This window comes from Drosophila melanogaster, chromosome 3L, assembly GCF_000001215.4.
Source record: "Drosophila melanogaster chromosome 3L".
Lineage (NCBI taxonomy): Eukaryota > Metazoa > Arthropoda > Insecta > Diptera > Drosophilidae > Drosophila > Drosophila melanogaster.
Genome location: NT_037436.4, coordinates 2,485,736 through 2,499,370, shown reverse-complemented (window position 1 = coordinate 2,499,370; position 13,635 = coordinate 2,485,736). Strand labels below are relative to the sequence as shown.

Sequence of the window (13,635 nt, the reverse complement as noted above, 5' to 3'; positions counted from 1 at the left end):
GCACATTTTGTTTGTTGTTGGGTAAACTTTTAAAAAAGTCTACGATTTGATTGCATACTTTTGCGCGGCGAACAGAAATTCCAGAACAGTTCAAGGTGATCATTCCCCTGGTCACCCAAATAAAAAAAAACCCAACGGAAAGTTAAAATATAATGAAATGTTATTTAATAAAAATTAAATATGCGCAATAATTTTTAACATATTATAAACACAAATACATAGTTATAAAATTAGGGAAATAAAGCTAACATTAAAATGATTTCGAATTGAAAACAATGACATAACGAGAGAGCTCGTTGGCTTTTTGGTGTTTGCAGAGATTGAACAAATGCAATTTCGTTAAATCGATAAAATATTAAATAAAATAATGGTAAAACAACTCAACTTAATATTATGTACAGGTATACGATATAATAGAAGAACTCCAAACTCCGCACAGCTACCGAATGAAGCGAGTTGAAATTTATTGCCTGGCATCGTGCACTTGCATAGTAGTCGTTACATATATAAAGGCTATGTAATATGTGTAAAATAGAGAGTACATAGGGATATGCGCACGTGTGTATATGATATACTAAATAGGCCTATAGAATACGATAGTTCAGATCTGTGTCTGTGTCCGTTGCAAAAGCATCGCCGCCTACAAAAAGTGCTTATAAAAGTGCTTGGTTTGTGTTTTGTGATTGTGTTCAAGTCTATAAAGTTGCATTGTGCCTGCCTCTCTCCTAAAACAGCCCTCGCTCCTTCTTCAGCTTGGTCTGTTTCCAGATGGGCAGCTGCTCGAATTCCGCCCGGCTGCATCCCAGTGCCGCCTGGAAGTCCTCCGCATTAAGGTAGACCTCCAGGCGGGTGGGCTCCACACCTTCGGGCAGCGGTCGGGCTTTCAGGACTTCCAGGGGATACTCGGTCTGCGTCATTTGTGCCAGCATTGTGGCGATCGATATGGAAGCATCAGTTCGCCCATCCTGCAGGGGGAACAAAAACAATAAATATTCTGCATATCATTTGCTACTTCCCAACTTACTTCTTCGTTGATTTCTCTTACATCCGGACGTTCTGTCCAGTCGGGAAACAGCGCCTTAAAGGCCAGTGGCTCCAGGCCTGCCCACACAACCTGGCCTTTGATGCCATGGAAGGGTTCATTCTCGTTCTCGCCGTGCTTGGCACGCCAATAGTCAACGGCTGTCTCGAGGGCAGCACGTCTCTCTGAGATCCAGCGATTTACTCCAGCGCGATTTTCGTTGGTGGGACTGCTTCGCTCATCGGTGTTTACTATGAGAAAAGTAAAAAGGTTAATTACTATCCAAACGCATCGTTGACTATACAGTACGTACTCTTCACATCTTCCAGAGGCCACCATCCCATCCAGAGCCACAACTCATCGCCGTCGTCCAGCAAAAAGATAGTCGGCTGCCTTGCATTGTACAGCTGCGACTGGCTGAAGGGATACGGACTATGCAGATCCTGGCAGCGCAGCGGATCGCTCAGTTCGAGGGCTTTGAAAACACCCTGAGTGCTGGAGAAGTTGAAGATCCTTATTTGGTAATCGAACGACTTGGTGGACTTAAGCAGGCTGCCATATTCATTTCTTTCATCCTTCAATCCCAGGGCCTTCTTGCACTGATCGTCGTCGGAACCCTCCTCCACCTCAGTTAGGTTGGCAGTTTCGGCGCTGAAGAGATCTTTAGGCACCGTCTTGATCAGATCCTGAGCAACTCCTACAGCCACATTACGCGTATGAGGAGCACTCTTCGATCCATGCCAGACAATCACATTTCCCTGACTGCCGTGAATTAACAGCATGGAGCTGCGGGATCGCAAATGGCTGGACTGGCAGACGACTTCCTTGATGATGGTCTCCTCGCTGACGTTGCCCTGCAGTTGGTAGAGCCTCCACTCGCTGTGCCTCTCCAGACATTGCTCCTTGCGTCCACGATGTTGCCACATTTGCCGGAACAGGCGGACGAAGGCTGTGCACTCATCTCCTTGCGACACCCGCATCTGTGCGCCTTTCTCCTTGTCCAACTCTACGGTCAGCAAAGCAGCTGCACCCTTCTCGTTGGCACTTGAGTCCTGTCCTTGCCAGGTGAAATAGACACACCTGTCTCGACCCACTGTGCTTCTGTTCGACACCTTGCCACTGAGTTCGCGAACTGTGACCGAAATCTGGTAGATCCAGCGCACTATATAGCTCTCCGCCGAGTAGAAGTGACCGTAGTCATCGCGATTATTCGCCGCATCAAAGTTGAACTCGTGGATCTGCCATTTGTCCGTTGACTTGGTAATCACATCGAAGTGCCGCATGGTGTCCGTGTCGTAGTAGAAATTGCCACGCCCCAAGTTGGCCTGCTCGAGCACCAGATTTGGTTCCTGGTAGGGTTCTCCCTTATGCAAAGCGGTGCCGTTTAAAGCACGCACCATATGCACTCCGTTTGATAGGTAATCCTTCTCCAGATCCTCGCGTTCTATCTCTGGCCAATCACTGAACTTCTCCTTGAACAGCACCGTCTCCATGTTCTGGGTGATCTTGCCGAGAACACACCATTCTGGACGCTGTGCGCACCTCTTGGCATACTTGGTGTTCTCACGACGACCCACTATGGCGACATAGTTCAGGGGATTCAAGTAACAGTCGGCATAGTCCGCCGAATTCTCAGCACCAAAGTGTTCCTGGGCCAATCTCATGGCAGCTCGCTTGGCATCGGAAGGGGCATTCTTGCCATTCCACACATACAGCTCGCTGCCAAAGTCAAAGACCAAAACTTTACGCGTGTCCAACATGTCCACCTTGGGGATGCAGCCCCAGAATTTCTCCAACGGAATGAGCGCCTCATCCTGGTACTCGTAGATCTTGTTAGTCTCGATCAGGCTGCTCTCGAACACGTCGTCTTCATCGGCATGACCGCATTCAGCTATATCCGATTGATCATCCTCTTTTTTGCCCAAAAGCTGCCAGAACTGACGCCACTGGCGCTCCTTCAAATACTTGCCATCCGTGAGGATCACCTCCTGGGTGGCGGTGCAACCGAGATCCTTGTTTTCCACTATGGCAGCGCAGATCTTCTTGCTCCGGGAGATCTCGATTACGTTTGCAAAGGATCCAACGTAGCGGAAAAGCTGCGATCCGGCCACCAGGATGAAGCAATCACCACGGTTCAGGGAGGTATGCACGGGTTCCACCAGTCGGGTTTGGACATGTGTGCGCCCCTTAACATGGAGTAACATCACTGGCTTGTGGGGTAGCCACATTTGCTGCAGTGGAATCGACGAGGAGCGCAGTGCCACCGACTTGAAGTCCTCGACGGAGGCTAATCCGGCTATGGCCTCTGCAGCCAAGTTGGCATTATGACCATCTGTGGAATCAATAACATTAGTTGGGCTTTTATTTTGACACGATGTTGGCTTCACTTACATGACTCCAACTTTAGGCGCCGTAATTCTCGCTCGGCTATGCCCGACCTCATTTCGGTGTACTCGGAGCTAATGTCCTCACGAGCAGCTAAACTCTTGAGAGGATTGCGTGCAGCCCGTCGACCTTTGGGACCCTGTACGTGTCGCTTGCTTACCAAGCTGTGTTAAAAAGAAAATTTGTATTTTGAATTTGGAATTCACTCTCTCTCTGAATGGCATTTGATACTTACCGCTCAGTGGGCTTGATGTCATCGAAAGCGCTGATCTCCAGCTGAACGTTCTCCTCCTTCTTCGGCTTGGAGGAGAAGAAGTTCTCGAAAGTTTCCTTGTCGTCCAGCCGGGGCACCTGAATCCTGGCTCCCACATTGGTGGGTGCTGCAGCACTCTTGTTGTTGGCCAGCTCCTTGTTCTGCTTGGCATTCTGGGGGGATTTGCGCTCTCCATCGGACTCCGAACTGCTGCTGTTGGAGCGACTCAGGCTGGTGGGTCCCTCCTCCTCGGGATTGACGCTCAGGCTGCGGAGTGCGGACTTGCTGGTGCTATTGGTGCTGGTGCTAGAGGTGACCATCATGGAGGGGCTCTTGGCCAGCCCAAGCTGCGGCTGATTGGCGCTGCGCACCTCCAGCATGGGACACTTTTTGGCCGCATCATTGGCAGAACGCTCGAATTGAAGCTCCACGGGGGATTGGGCCTTCTTTTGCAGTCGACCGGCGACTGTGAATTTCTTGGCATCGGTTTGCTCTGCACGGTGTGCATTTCATTAATATTGCTCTCTTTCCTCTCTTTCCCTAGGCTATAAGCACTTACCTATGCGCTGCTTCCAGTTCTCCGAGTTGCACTTGAGTTTGCTCAAACGATCGGAGACCTTGCCGCCCTCCAAGCTGGTGGGTATCAAAGGTGATGGGGGCAGTGGTTTGTCCGACAGCGAGTGGGCCAAAGATAGCGATTCCTGAAAAACAAGAGTTAGACGAGATCGTGATTACATTCACTTTCCAAAAATTTGGGACCACCCACGCTCTAAGGCCCAAATATGAACGCGTTTATAAAGAAATTAACCAAGTTTTAATAGCCTCCAAAATATATGGTCAACAGTCTCGCGGCCTTATCGGCTGGGTTGTTCCCAATTCGAATGACTCACGGGCCAAAACGCTTCTGTTTGCCAAAGGTTTTTGTATTGAAGGAAAAAGCTTTTACCAGTTTTACTTTTTCCATGCCTGCGATTTAATAGCTTGTTTGTTTATTATTAGCGATTGGCGATTTTCCAGCTGCTGCGTCGCATTTCCCTGGCACACCTCGAAATCTGAAGGCCTTTACAGCCAAGTACGCTCCATTAGTGACCCGCAATGGATGCGCCTAAGTATCGGGAACTCGACTCGAGTGCCGTTTGATTTGCTGCCAGCCAGCACAATGCCAATCTGGCGACTGCCAATCGACGCTTGGCTAATTGCGCACCTTCGCTGAAGCTCCAGTGCTCTAGACCCGCGCTACTGGAGAGCTCCGGCGGGAGACAGTGCGCGTCATTCGATTAGATAAGGCTGCACTGCGAAATATCGGGCAGTAGAAATAAATCCTTGGTATATGGTAGAAAGAGTACAATTACATTTTATTACATTTTTACAAGTTGCTGCGGAATTTGCATTGCTTCCTGTGTTTATCTCAAGATAAATATTTACGAGTCCATAAGTCAATGTTTGCAGTTATTTCTCCTGGTGTTCTGTACTCTCAATTCAGTGGAAAGATAAGAAACGAATAGCTGCCGATATGGAGCGTGGTGTCCACTCGACTTTCCTGCACTATTGATTTGTTTACATTCTGAAACTGTCAACTGAAAGTGCCAAGCGAAAAGTTAATTCATGTGTTTACACGGGCATCAGCATAAGTTATAGCATGACTGAAATATCGATAAAGATACATGCGTATCTTATCTGACCAAAACTATGTCTTTGGGTGAAGTTCATAATCGCATTATCTTATTTAATGTTGTCAAATCTGTGTTTAATTTGCTTATGCAATGTTTAGGAATGTTTGTGTATGTTTGCTCGACTTCAGCCTTATTTGTTATTTGTCTATCTGAACTCAGTAATTGTGTTCTACAATAAATTATGATAATTTAAAGCCTGAATATCAAACGCTGCAATCGAAGAGACAAAAATAGTAGCCAGCGTTGAGGACCCTCTTAACTCTTTCGCCACAACGACGTATTTCTCTTGAATTTCAGCGTGTGTCATACGAACCTCTCGGAATGAATCATCCATTCCATACATAAATTGATAAAACAAATAATGAAACTCAATGTGGGCAAGAGCAGAGGGGGCTAATGGACAAGGAAAACAAAGCGGCGGGACAACAATTTGATTAACGAACGATGCGATTGAAACCGAAAGGTAGAATTCTTCCGCTAGAGGTGGGCCCAAAAAAGTGATGTGACCACATCAACCAAAAGATATGACGCCTCAGAATCTCAGCCAATAAAGGCCAATTTACAATATTTTATTGGCCGTTGTGCTTATTTGCGTCGCTGTATTTGGTTTTTGCACGAGATGAAAAATAGATATATTCAGCACAACTACAGCAAATGTTAAAATTAGCATATGAACATATACAGTTTTCTCTGTTTTTGGTCGATTTTGGCAACCGGTAAAACTAAGCCAAGCCAAGCCAAGCCAAATCAAATCGAATCGTTGCCAATTAGGCCAAGTTGAGGTTGCCAATTGCTTTATGGTCAAGATCAAGTGCGGAATGCGTGGGCATCTGGCTAATTTTGAGGCTTCGCTGTGGAGAAATAAACTGGAAAATTTCCCGGAACTCGTGTATCTGTAGAGCTGCTTAATCTTTAGTTCCCTGGATGCGGCCCCATCAACTGAAGAGCAGCATAATGGGATTGATAAGGTCGCCCAGCTGCGGATTTATTGTTCGTTCTTGTTTGTATTGTATTGCAGCGGCCACTTGTTGCACTATCCAAGGTTCATTGGAACTCACATCCCCAGAGACCTTTCACCGTAGGGTATCTGGTGTATCTTCTGCTGTAGCTCGTCGACATTATAAATCCGCTTCAGAGCCTTCGCTCCCCATCGAATCAATCAAAAGCCACAGCAACGAAATTACCTCACATCACAATCGTTTTGCGGTGAATACTTTTCCCAATTCCCATCTCCCATCTCCCAATTTATAATTAATGATCGCTCCAACGTTTTGATTTGCGTCAATTTATTTGACAAATTGTGTTTGGGGCCAAGACACGCTTGGATGGTCTTGCTAGATTTTCCAAACTGAAAAATAAATTAGTTGGCAGCTGTGCGCCGGGCTAAAAAGGTGCAAGAAATAAATAGATGGTCAACGTTCATCTAAAATTGTTCGAATGCCCAGGCGCAGCTGTGCATACAGTGTTTTCTCTTTATTAAGAATATACGATAATAAGGTGTGTGTGTGTGTGTGTGTGCTGCATTTAATACAGTTTTCATTTACAACATATAGTACATTTAACGATAAGTAATACTACCATACAAATTCATGTTTATTCATAAGTTAATACGTACAATCAGCATATTAGTTTAGCAGTACTGTTCTCTGTGAATGAGATGCTTCGCAATTTGAATTCGGTTTCCTGACACAACTAACGTTTTTTATACAATTGATTGGGATTCTAAGTACAGGCTTCGATTGCCAATTGCGATTTAGGTTGGAAAGTCTTTACTTTGATTTGCTTAAGTTTCCGTCGATTAAACAAACAAAATGCGGGCGTTTTCCTGTGGACTTGGGGGACTTGGCAAGGTCTCCGGTGGCTTTGTTTCCTGGACAAATGCCTGGTTGGGATGGGAGTTCACCTGGTTGTTCCATCTGACCCTGGGGGATGGCACTATAAAACGTTCCTTCAATCCCACCGTGTTCCTCATCTGGTTTCGTTGATGTACGTGGTCTCTTCGATACACGAGGCCTGCTCTTCGTTGAGGAGATCGGTGATGGAGTAGGCGGACAGGGGGCGTGAGAACCTCCGCTCGGAGAGAATATCATCGATGCTGGTCACCGGCGAGAGGCACTGGCAGTCCGGGCAGTCTTCCGGCTCCTCGGCACTCCGGGCGATCACCTGGAATATATCCTCCATGCTGGTCTGCAGGCACAGGGAAGGCGGCTTCCTCAGGAGAACCGGAGATCGGGAGTGCTCCAGTTCCGGGGAACTGGAGAGCGGGGAGGCCGTGGAGGGCGTGGCAGAGGTACCACGGGTTCGTCTTGGAACCGGCACTGCCATGGGCTCCCAATCGTTGTGGCTGGATGCCTTCTTGGAGGGCTCCTCCTCCAGTTCCTGCCACAGGTGCATCGTCTGCTCGATGTGCTGCAGCTGAGCCGAGAGCTGACTGGCGATGCTGGTTTTCCGCGAGACGCAGGGCGTCGAGTCTCTGGACTCATCGCTTGCTCCGAACATCCTGATCTCGGGAAGCGTTATGGGCGCAACGCGGCTCACCTGGCGCGTGTTGCCCGTCTCAAACATCCTGGCTATCTTGGTGACGTTGCTCCGCTTAACGGGCGCTGGACTAGGAGGTGGTAGCTCCGCTTTGGGCGCCACCTGCTGACGCTTGGGATACACCCGGGTCACTGGCTTCCTGGCCTTGGGCTTCACCTTTCCGGCGACCTGCTCCTGGCCCAGAACGTGGCAGCATAGCTCTGGGCCGTAGCAGCGGTGAAACATGTTCCTGTTGGCCTCGTAGTCCGCGTCCGCGAAGCGTTTCATCCGGATGAGGGACTTCGGCAGCAGGGTGACTACCACGTAGGAGACGAGGAGGTAAGGTAGCCATTCCGCATACTTCCAGGCGGTTTCCACGTATTCCGTGTAGTCCGTCATGCTCGCTTTGTTATCACAAATTGCAATTCGATTTGCTTGGCGGTATTTATTAACTTTTACCTCGCTTTTCCGCTGATATCGTTTTTTTCACTTTTTTTTATATTGTCGATAAGGGCAAAGTTTTATTATGACATCACATCACTCTGCAAGGGGATTGGTTAAATAATGGGATATTTCATTTATTTATTCACTGCTGGCAGAACGGAACACATTGCAAAATATTTACTTGGAGTTTTTATTTATTCAGCAATGTCTTCCGTGACTGGTTTATTTACTTAGTTCGCGTTTTTCTTTTTGTGTCCACAAAAATATATGTGTGTATGTTCTGAAAATTATCCAGATCTCATTGGACGTTCAGTTTCTAAAGTGTTTTCAAGAGCTGGTCATTACACTTCGAAGATTTTGATTCTTTCTTTTCAAATATTTTTAGGTATTTATGTATTAGTTTCTTGTTTATCCAAGCTTTGTTTTCGGGTTTGCAATGTTTTGTACCGGTTCAGCTTGAGTTCAATTTGTTTTGAATAAAAAGAGCTTGGTAAGACATTTAAAAAATTATGAGTGACATTCAAAACATTGCAAACTCCTATCCAAAGTTTCGTAGTTTTAAGGATAACATTCTCACACACCCACACACCTTTCTTCAAGTGGTGTCCACTGCGTTTTGCACTTTGCGACTGCCGCTTGCATTAATATTTATATTTATATTTCCATTAGTGCGTATTTTTATCTTGGCCCGACATCTGATAGCCCGAGCTTTATTTATTTATTTATTTATTTAGCAGCTATTTAGTTTTTTGCGAGCTGTTTCGGATCGGATTCTTTTGTTTCTTCAGCCGCTTTTTGTATTCCGTTGCGCCTCGCGGTCGTTCTCCTCTCTTCGGCTCCTCTTTTCGAACTCAGACGTGAACGCGAATGTCGATGCGAAACTCAGCGGTGCGATGCGAAACTGCTCCCCAAAGCGGGGAGCTTTTGCTCTCCCCCACGCTCTCTTGCTCGCTCGGCTGCTCTCTTTGGCGAGCGCAGTCGCCTTAAGCTCGCTCTTCAAGAGAGAGCAAACCTGCTGCACTTGCGCAGAATTCTTCTTGGCAATCTGATGATGCTGTTGCGCTGTTGTTGTTGTTCGGGCTGCCATTGTTGTTGTTCTGGTTGGGTCAAGTAGTTGGTCATGTCTGATAAGAGCGTGCGCGTGCGAGGGAGCCAGCAAATGGGCAACTTTCATTTCAAAGAAGTTCTTTTAGCAAACCTTAACCCTTTGCGAAATTTATACTGTATGTATAACACTGACATAAGTATTATAATTTTTGATTCTGAGTTTTGTAGTTCATTAGTAGCATGTTATATTTTTCAGCTTCTTTTAGGAATATATCTCTTTCAAAATTAGTGTAAATATTTGCTGCGGTTTCCACATTTCCACTGCGCTCTGTATCATCTTCGGTTTTATTATATTTGCCTGGTTTATCAGAGACGCGACATATGCAAACAGCTCACGTAGGTAAATAAACCAAATATAGAAAGGCACGATCAACAACAACAAACGGAGCAACTGGGGTGCCTCTTTGTGATTTATGGGAATTAATTGCTAATTGTTGATTTTGCGCCCCTTAGAAATTTGTGTCATCTTTTTGTAAAATCTTCCCATCTAATATAGACATTTGCATCGCGACTAGATGTGAAAACAGATGCGCCTTTCGGATTTCAGAACACATTTTGTGTCGAGCAGAGTGAAATACTTATTTCTGAATCATTTGCGTGGGTTCTGGTTCTTTTCTACGCGATTTGTAATGGCCAAAGAGATTGCGGTCACTTCGGAGATTTCATGTCAAATCTTATTTTATTTTGACAGTCGCACTTTGAGAAAGTTTTGTATTTACAGGTGGGTGGGTAGTCACGTATGTATGTGTGCTTATTTGTGCACACAAGTGGAATAGCCAGCCTTGAAACACTTTGGTATTTATATATCGCTTTTCATAATTTCATATTTCACTTTTTCTTTTCAGCCGCTGCCAAGCGAATGCGAACAAAAAACAAAAAATAATAGATAAGTAAAAACAGTGCCATTCGCTTCCTGCTGCATTCGACAGTTTATGCAACTCAGGAAACCACTTCGCATTACTTTTTATGCAACTCGCAGCGGGCCTCCAGTTTTATTTTTATTTTTAGTTGTCGCTTATCAATTTTAATGTCAATTGAAACCGGCAGCGGGTAATAATGCATACTAATAACAATAGCAACAATGTCTGGCGAATCGAGAGCTCAAATCAAACTCGAATTGCCGCTGCGAAGTGCGAACCACTCGCTTCCAAGTCGCGATTGAAACTGCCTCGTAAATTTACAGACCGCCGAAGTCGGGAACTCGGGATCGCATCGTATCGCATTGGATCGGATTCTTCAAAAGCCGGGTCTTCGAGGAAAACGAAGCTCCGAGTCTCCGACGACGAGGAGGAAGACGAAGCTGCCAAGACGACAGCTAAGAAGGCTTTTTAAATTAAACTAAGCGTAGTAAACAAGATCATTGTGGGCATGCCGTGAAAAAGGGTAAATTATAAAAAGGGTGATTTTAATGTGACAAATATCAGCTATGAAACTGAACAAGTAATGGTTCTTTGTAATTACTACTCAATTCTTATTTCGAAATACATTATTGTTAAGGAAGCTGTTTTAAGTCTTACTTTTACATGGTACCAAAACTTAACAAAAATTCGATCGTCTGTATACACACACATTTTCTGTACACTTCGTGACTGGAATGTGACCAAATAAAAAGGGACAACGAAATTTTTGGGCTGGGCCCACATCTGCCCAAGCTGATGAGATGAATCACCAGAGAAGAGAAGAAGGCAGCCAAGAAGGCCTAACGCGAAATTCATTTAGTCGCACTAAAAATAAACCAATGCAAGTTCAGCAACTTGAGGCACAATGATGTAATTGTCTAAAAATTCAATAGCTGCCAAGAAACTAAGAAAAAAGGTAGAGGATCGAGAGCAGCAAGCCACCTTATCTCGAGAAGTAATGAATCACATACAGAAGCAATAAAAGTAATCAGCAATAAGCAGGCATTCTTGCAGCTTGTAGATACATCGGCCAGATACAGATACAGCAGCAGATATATATATATACAGATACAGATACAAACGGGGAAAACAGAGGGCCGCAGTTGATTTTAGAAGTTTATGAACAGCTCGGGCTACTGCTGTTTTTCTGCCCCTTTCCGCCGCTGTTGTCACTGATGCGAGGGCATGGACTAATGAACAAGTACAGCAGCAACATCAACAGCACCGCAGCAACATTGCAGCATTGCAGCAGCAGCAGCAACTGCAACAATGATAATGAAGTAGACTGCGGCGAGCCGGAGCACAAAACTGCAAGTATATCAAATTTACAAAACAATTTACAACAGCAGAAGGCGAGGCCTGCAGCTGGAAGATGAGCACGTTCAAGATCTCCAGGCGGAGATCAAATGCTGCGGACCCTGCGAAGCCCCTAAAACAACAACTTCTGCCAGTTAGAAGCAGTCCAAAAGCAACCTTCGTTCGCCTCCTTTTCCATCTTTATTTCTTCACTTTGTAATTGTTGCTACAGTTAGGGAAAAAAGGTAAGTAAACTGCCCAAAAACATATATTATTTCCAAGAGCCAAGTGTTTGGTTTAATCAAAAAGTTAAAGATCAGACAAATATATTTGAAAGATATATTTTTTCTTTTTGCTTAGGAAGCAAACATTAATTTTCCAGTTGACACATTTTTTCTCTGAGTGTCTGGTCTGGCTGCTGTAGTTGCCTTTGGTTTGCTTTCTCAGATGCTGCGCTTGCCACAGCCCACAAGGCAAGTTTGGAAAATTATGGCAAAATGTAAGTTGGCAGTTGCCTCCAAATTGTGAAGGCAGGAGTAGAAAACTAGACACTGTCTATATATTTTTAGCTGCCCTCTTGGAACCGAAACTCCTGGATGCGAGATGCTGTGTGCTAGATGCTGTATTCTGGATGCGGCACTCTGGCGAGCCCTTCATTACTATGCGCATTTTCATTTGCTCCACTCCGTTTGTTCACTCGCTTTCTGCGATCGCGGCCTGATAAATTGTGCTAAATTACAAAGATTTCTTTCTGCCTTGACACGCGCTTGGGGACTGCGTCAAAGAGTTGGGCAGACTAATTGCGCATACGCCACCTGGGACGTCTGCCAAACAGCGCATGAATACGAGTGTCTCGCGTCCATCAGAGCAGAGAAAACAGAAATTCATCTTAATTATTAATAAATTGTACTATAATGGGCGTCAAGTGTCGTGGGGCGGAAAATGAGGGTAGAACTTTGGGTGGGGGAACAAGCGAAATGGGCACTCCCTTGCAGATGATCTATCTTCTCTAAATATATGCTCTGCACATTGACCTTGTCCCACTGTGCTGTCGTCAAGCACACAGAAAATAATACTTTGTAGTTTGCAATACAATGCAATATAAATAAAAGTCTAGCAATGGGAACCCCCACAATTAATTCGCTCAGTGTACTGAGCCACCATGAAAATAGGGAACCCAAAACAGTAACAGCTGTAGCAACCACAACAATAACAAAAGCGACAGCACTTGAAAACTCATTTGGCCTGAGAGTGGGGAATATAATATGCATTTTGTTTGGTGTGTGGGTCAGAAGATCGCTCTGACACGATTTCCTCACAATTTCTCCACCCAACAGACGATGGGATGGTGGGCACCATATATGTATATACATACATATAGAAACTCGTATAAGGAGGCGGAGTCCCAGTAATTAAGTGTGATTACTTTGGGGAAAGGCGCGAAAAGGGCGGCCGAAGACTGCCCGCATAATTATGAACCAGAAGTAACCGTTTACCAGAGAGAGTTCACTAAACTTCATGTCTCGCCAAAAGCTAGCGGCAATTTTCAATGGATCGGCTAATTGACAGTCCAAACGGAATCGGATTTTAAACCAGGTCTGATAGCAGCCGCAAAGTGCCCATGCCCATAAATAATAAGGCAAAATCAGCCGAAGCTCTTGGGTTGGCTAGTGAAAACAGCAAACTTGCCAAGCTTGCACTTCCCCCAAAAAAAAGGTGCACAAGTTTGTTTTCGTTTGAAAATCAATGCAAAGTTTGATCGTGGTCACCCTGAAAGTATGCAATAATTCTTACGAGATTCGAACACGCCGTTTTGCCCGTGTGTTGCCGATATGCCCGAATGTATGCAACGTTTTTGCGTATACGACATGTAGTCTACACGACGTATACGTAATGTAATGTAAATGTAAAACTAAGAATAAGCAATACAATTCTTAATTACTTAGCAATATATAATGTCTTTTATAGAGAATTAAGATGTCAGTGATTCAGTTTCTTATCAAATATTGCACTTTAGTAACCGTGAGATACTTTACAGGT

General features: G+C 45.1%; 2 protein-coding genes across 10 annotated transcripts in view; both read right to left on the bottom strand.

Annotated features, from left to right (window-relative positions):
* Positions 1–144: 144 nt before the first annotated feature.
* Positions 145–13,635, bottom strand: part of Svil (Supervillin) — a 121,572-nt gene continuing 108,081 nt past the window's right edge. For 5 of the 6 annotated variants that reach the window (NM_001299990.1, NM_001299986.1, NM_206246.3 and 2 more), the window contains 6 exons: positions 4,219–4,360; positions 3,642–4,152; positions 3,413–3,570; positions 1,335–3,353; positions 1,025–1,272; positions 145–965 (listed from right to left, as the gene is read on the bottom strand). In NM_001299990.1, the coding sequence (NP_001286919.1) occupies positions 726–965; positions 1,025–1,272; positions 1,335–3,353; positions 3,413–3,570; positions 3,642–4,152; positions 4,219–4,360 (3,318 nt within the window). In that variant the 3' untranslated portion in view covers positions 145–725. Of the gene's footprint in view, positions 966–1,024; positions 1,273–1,334; positions 3,354–3,412; positions 3,571–3,641; positions 4,153–4,218; positions 4,361–4,605; positions 4,834–13,635 lie in introns of those variants that run through there. The other variant, NM_001274400.1, reaches the window with a different exon arrangement.
* On the bottom strand, positions 6,758–10,567 carry CG1146 (uncharacterized protein). Of its 4 annotated transcripts, none has more exons than NM_167950.2 (2): positions 10,362–10,567; positions 6,758–8,391 (listed from the first exon to the last, which is right to left on the bottom strand). In NM_167950.2, the coding sequence occupies exon 2, from the start codon at positions 8,246–8,248 to the stop codon at positions 7,301–7,303; it is 948 nt and encodes a 315-aa protein (NP_728749.1). In that variant the 5' UTR covers positions 8,249–8,391; positions 10,362–10,567; the 3' UTR covers positions 6,758–7,300. The 4 variants fall into 4 exon arrangements, with proteins under 4 accessions (NP_728749.1, NP_728750.1, NP_647725.1 ...); NM_167951.2 differs by having other exon boundaries at positions 10,481–10,567; NM_139468.2 differs by lacking the exon at positions 10,362–10,567 and adding an exon at positions 8,883–9,151.

Excerpts from the sequence above, each read along its gene's own strand:
- CG1146 (NM_167950.2), bottom strand. The coding sequence starts at position 8,248 with ATGACGGACTACACGGAATACGTGGAAACCGCCTGGAAGTATGCGGAA.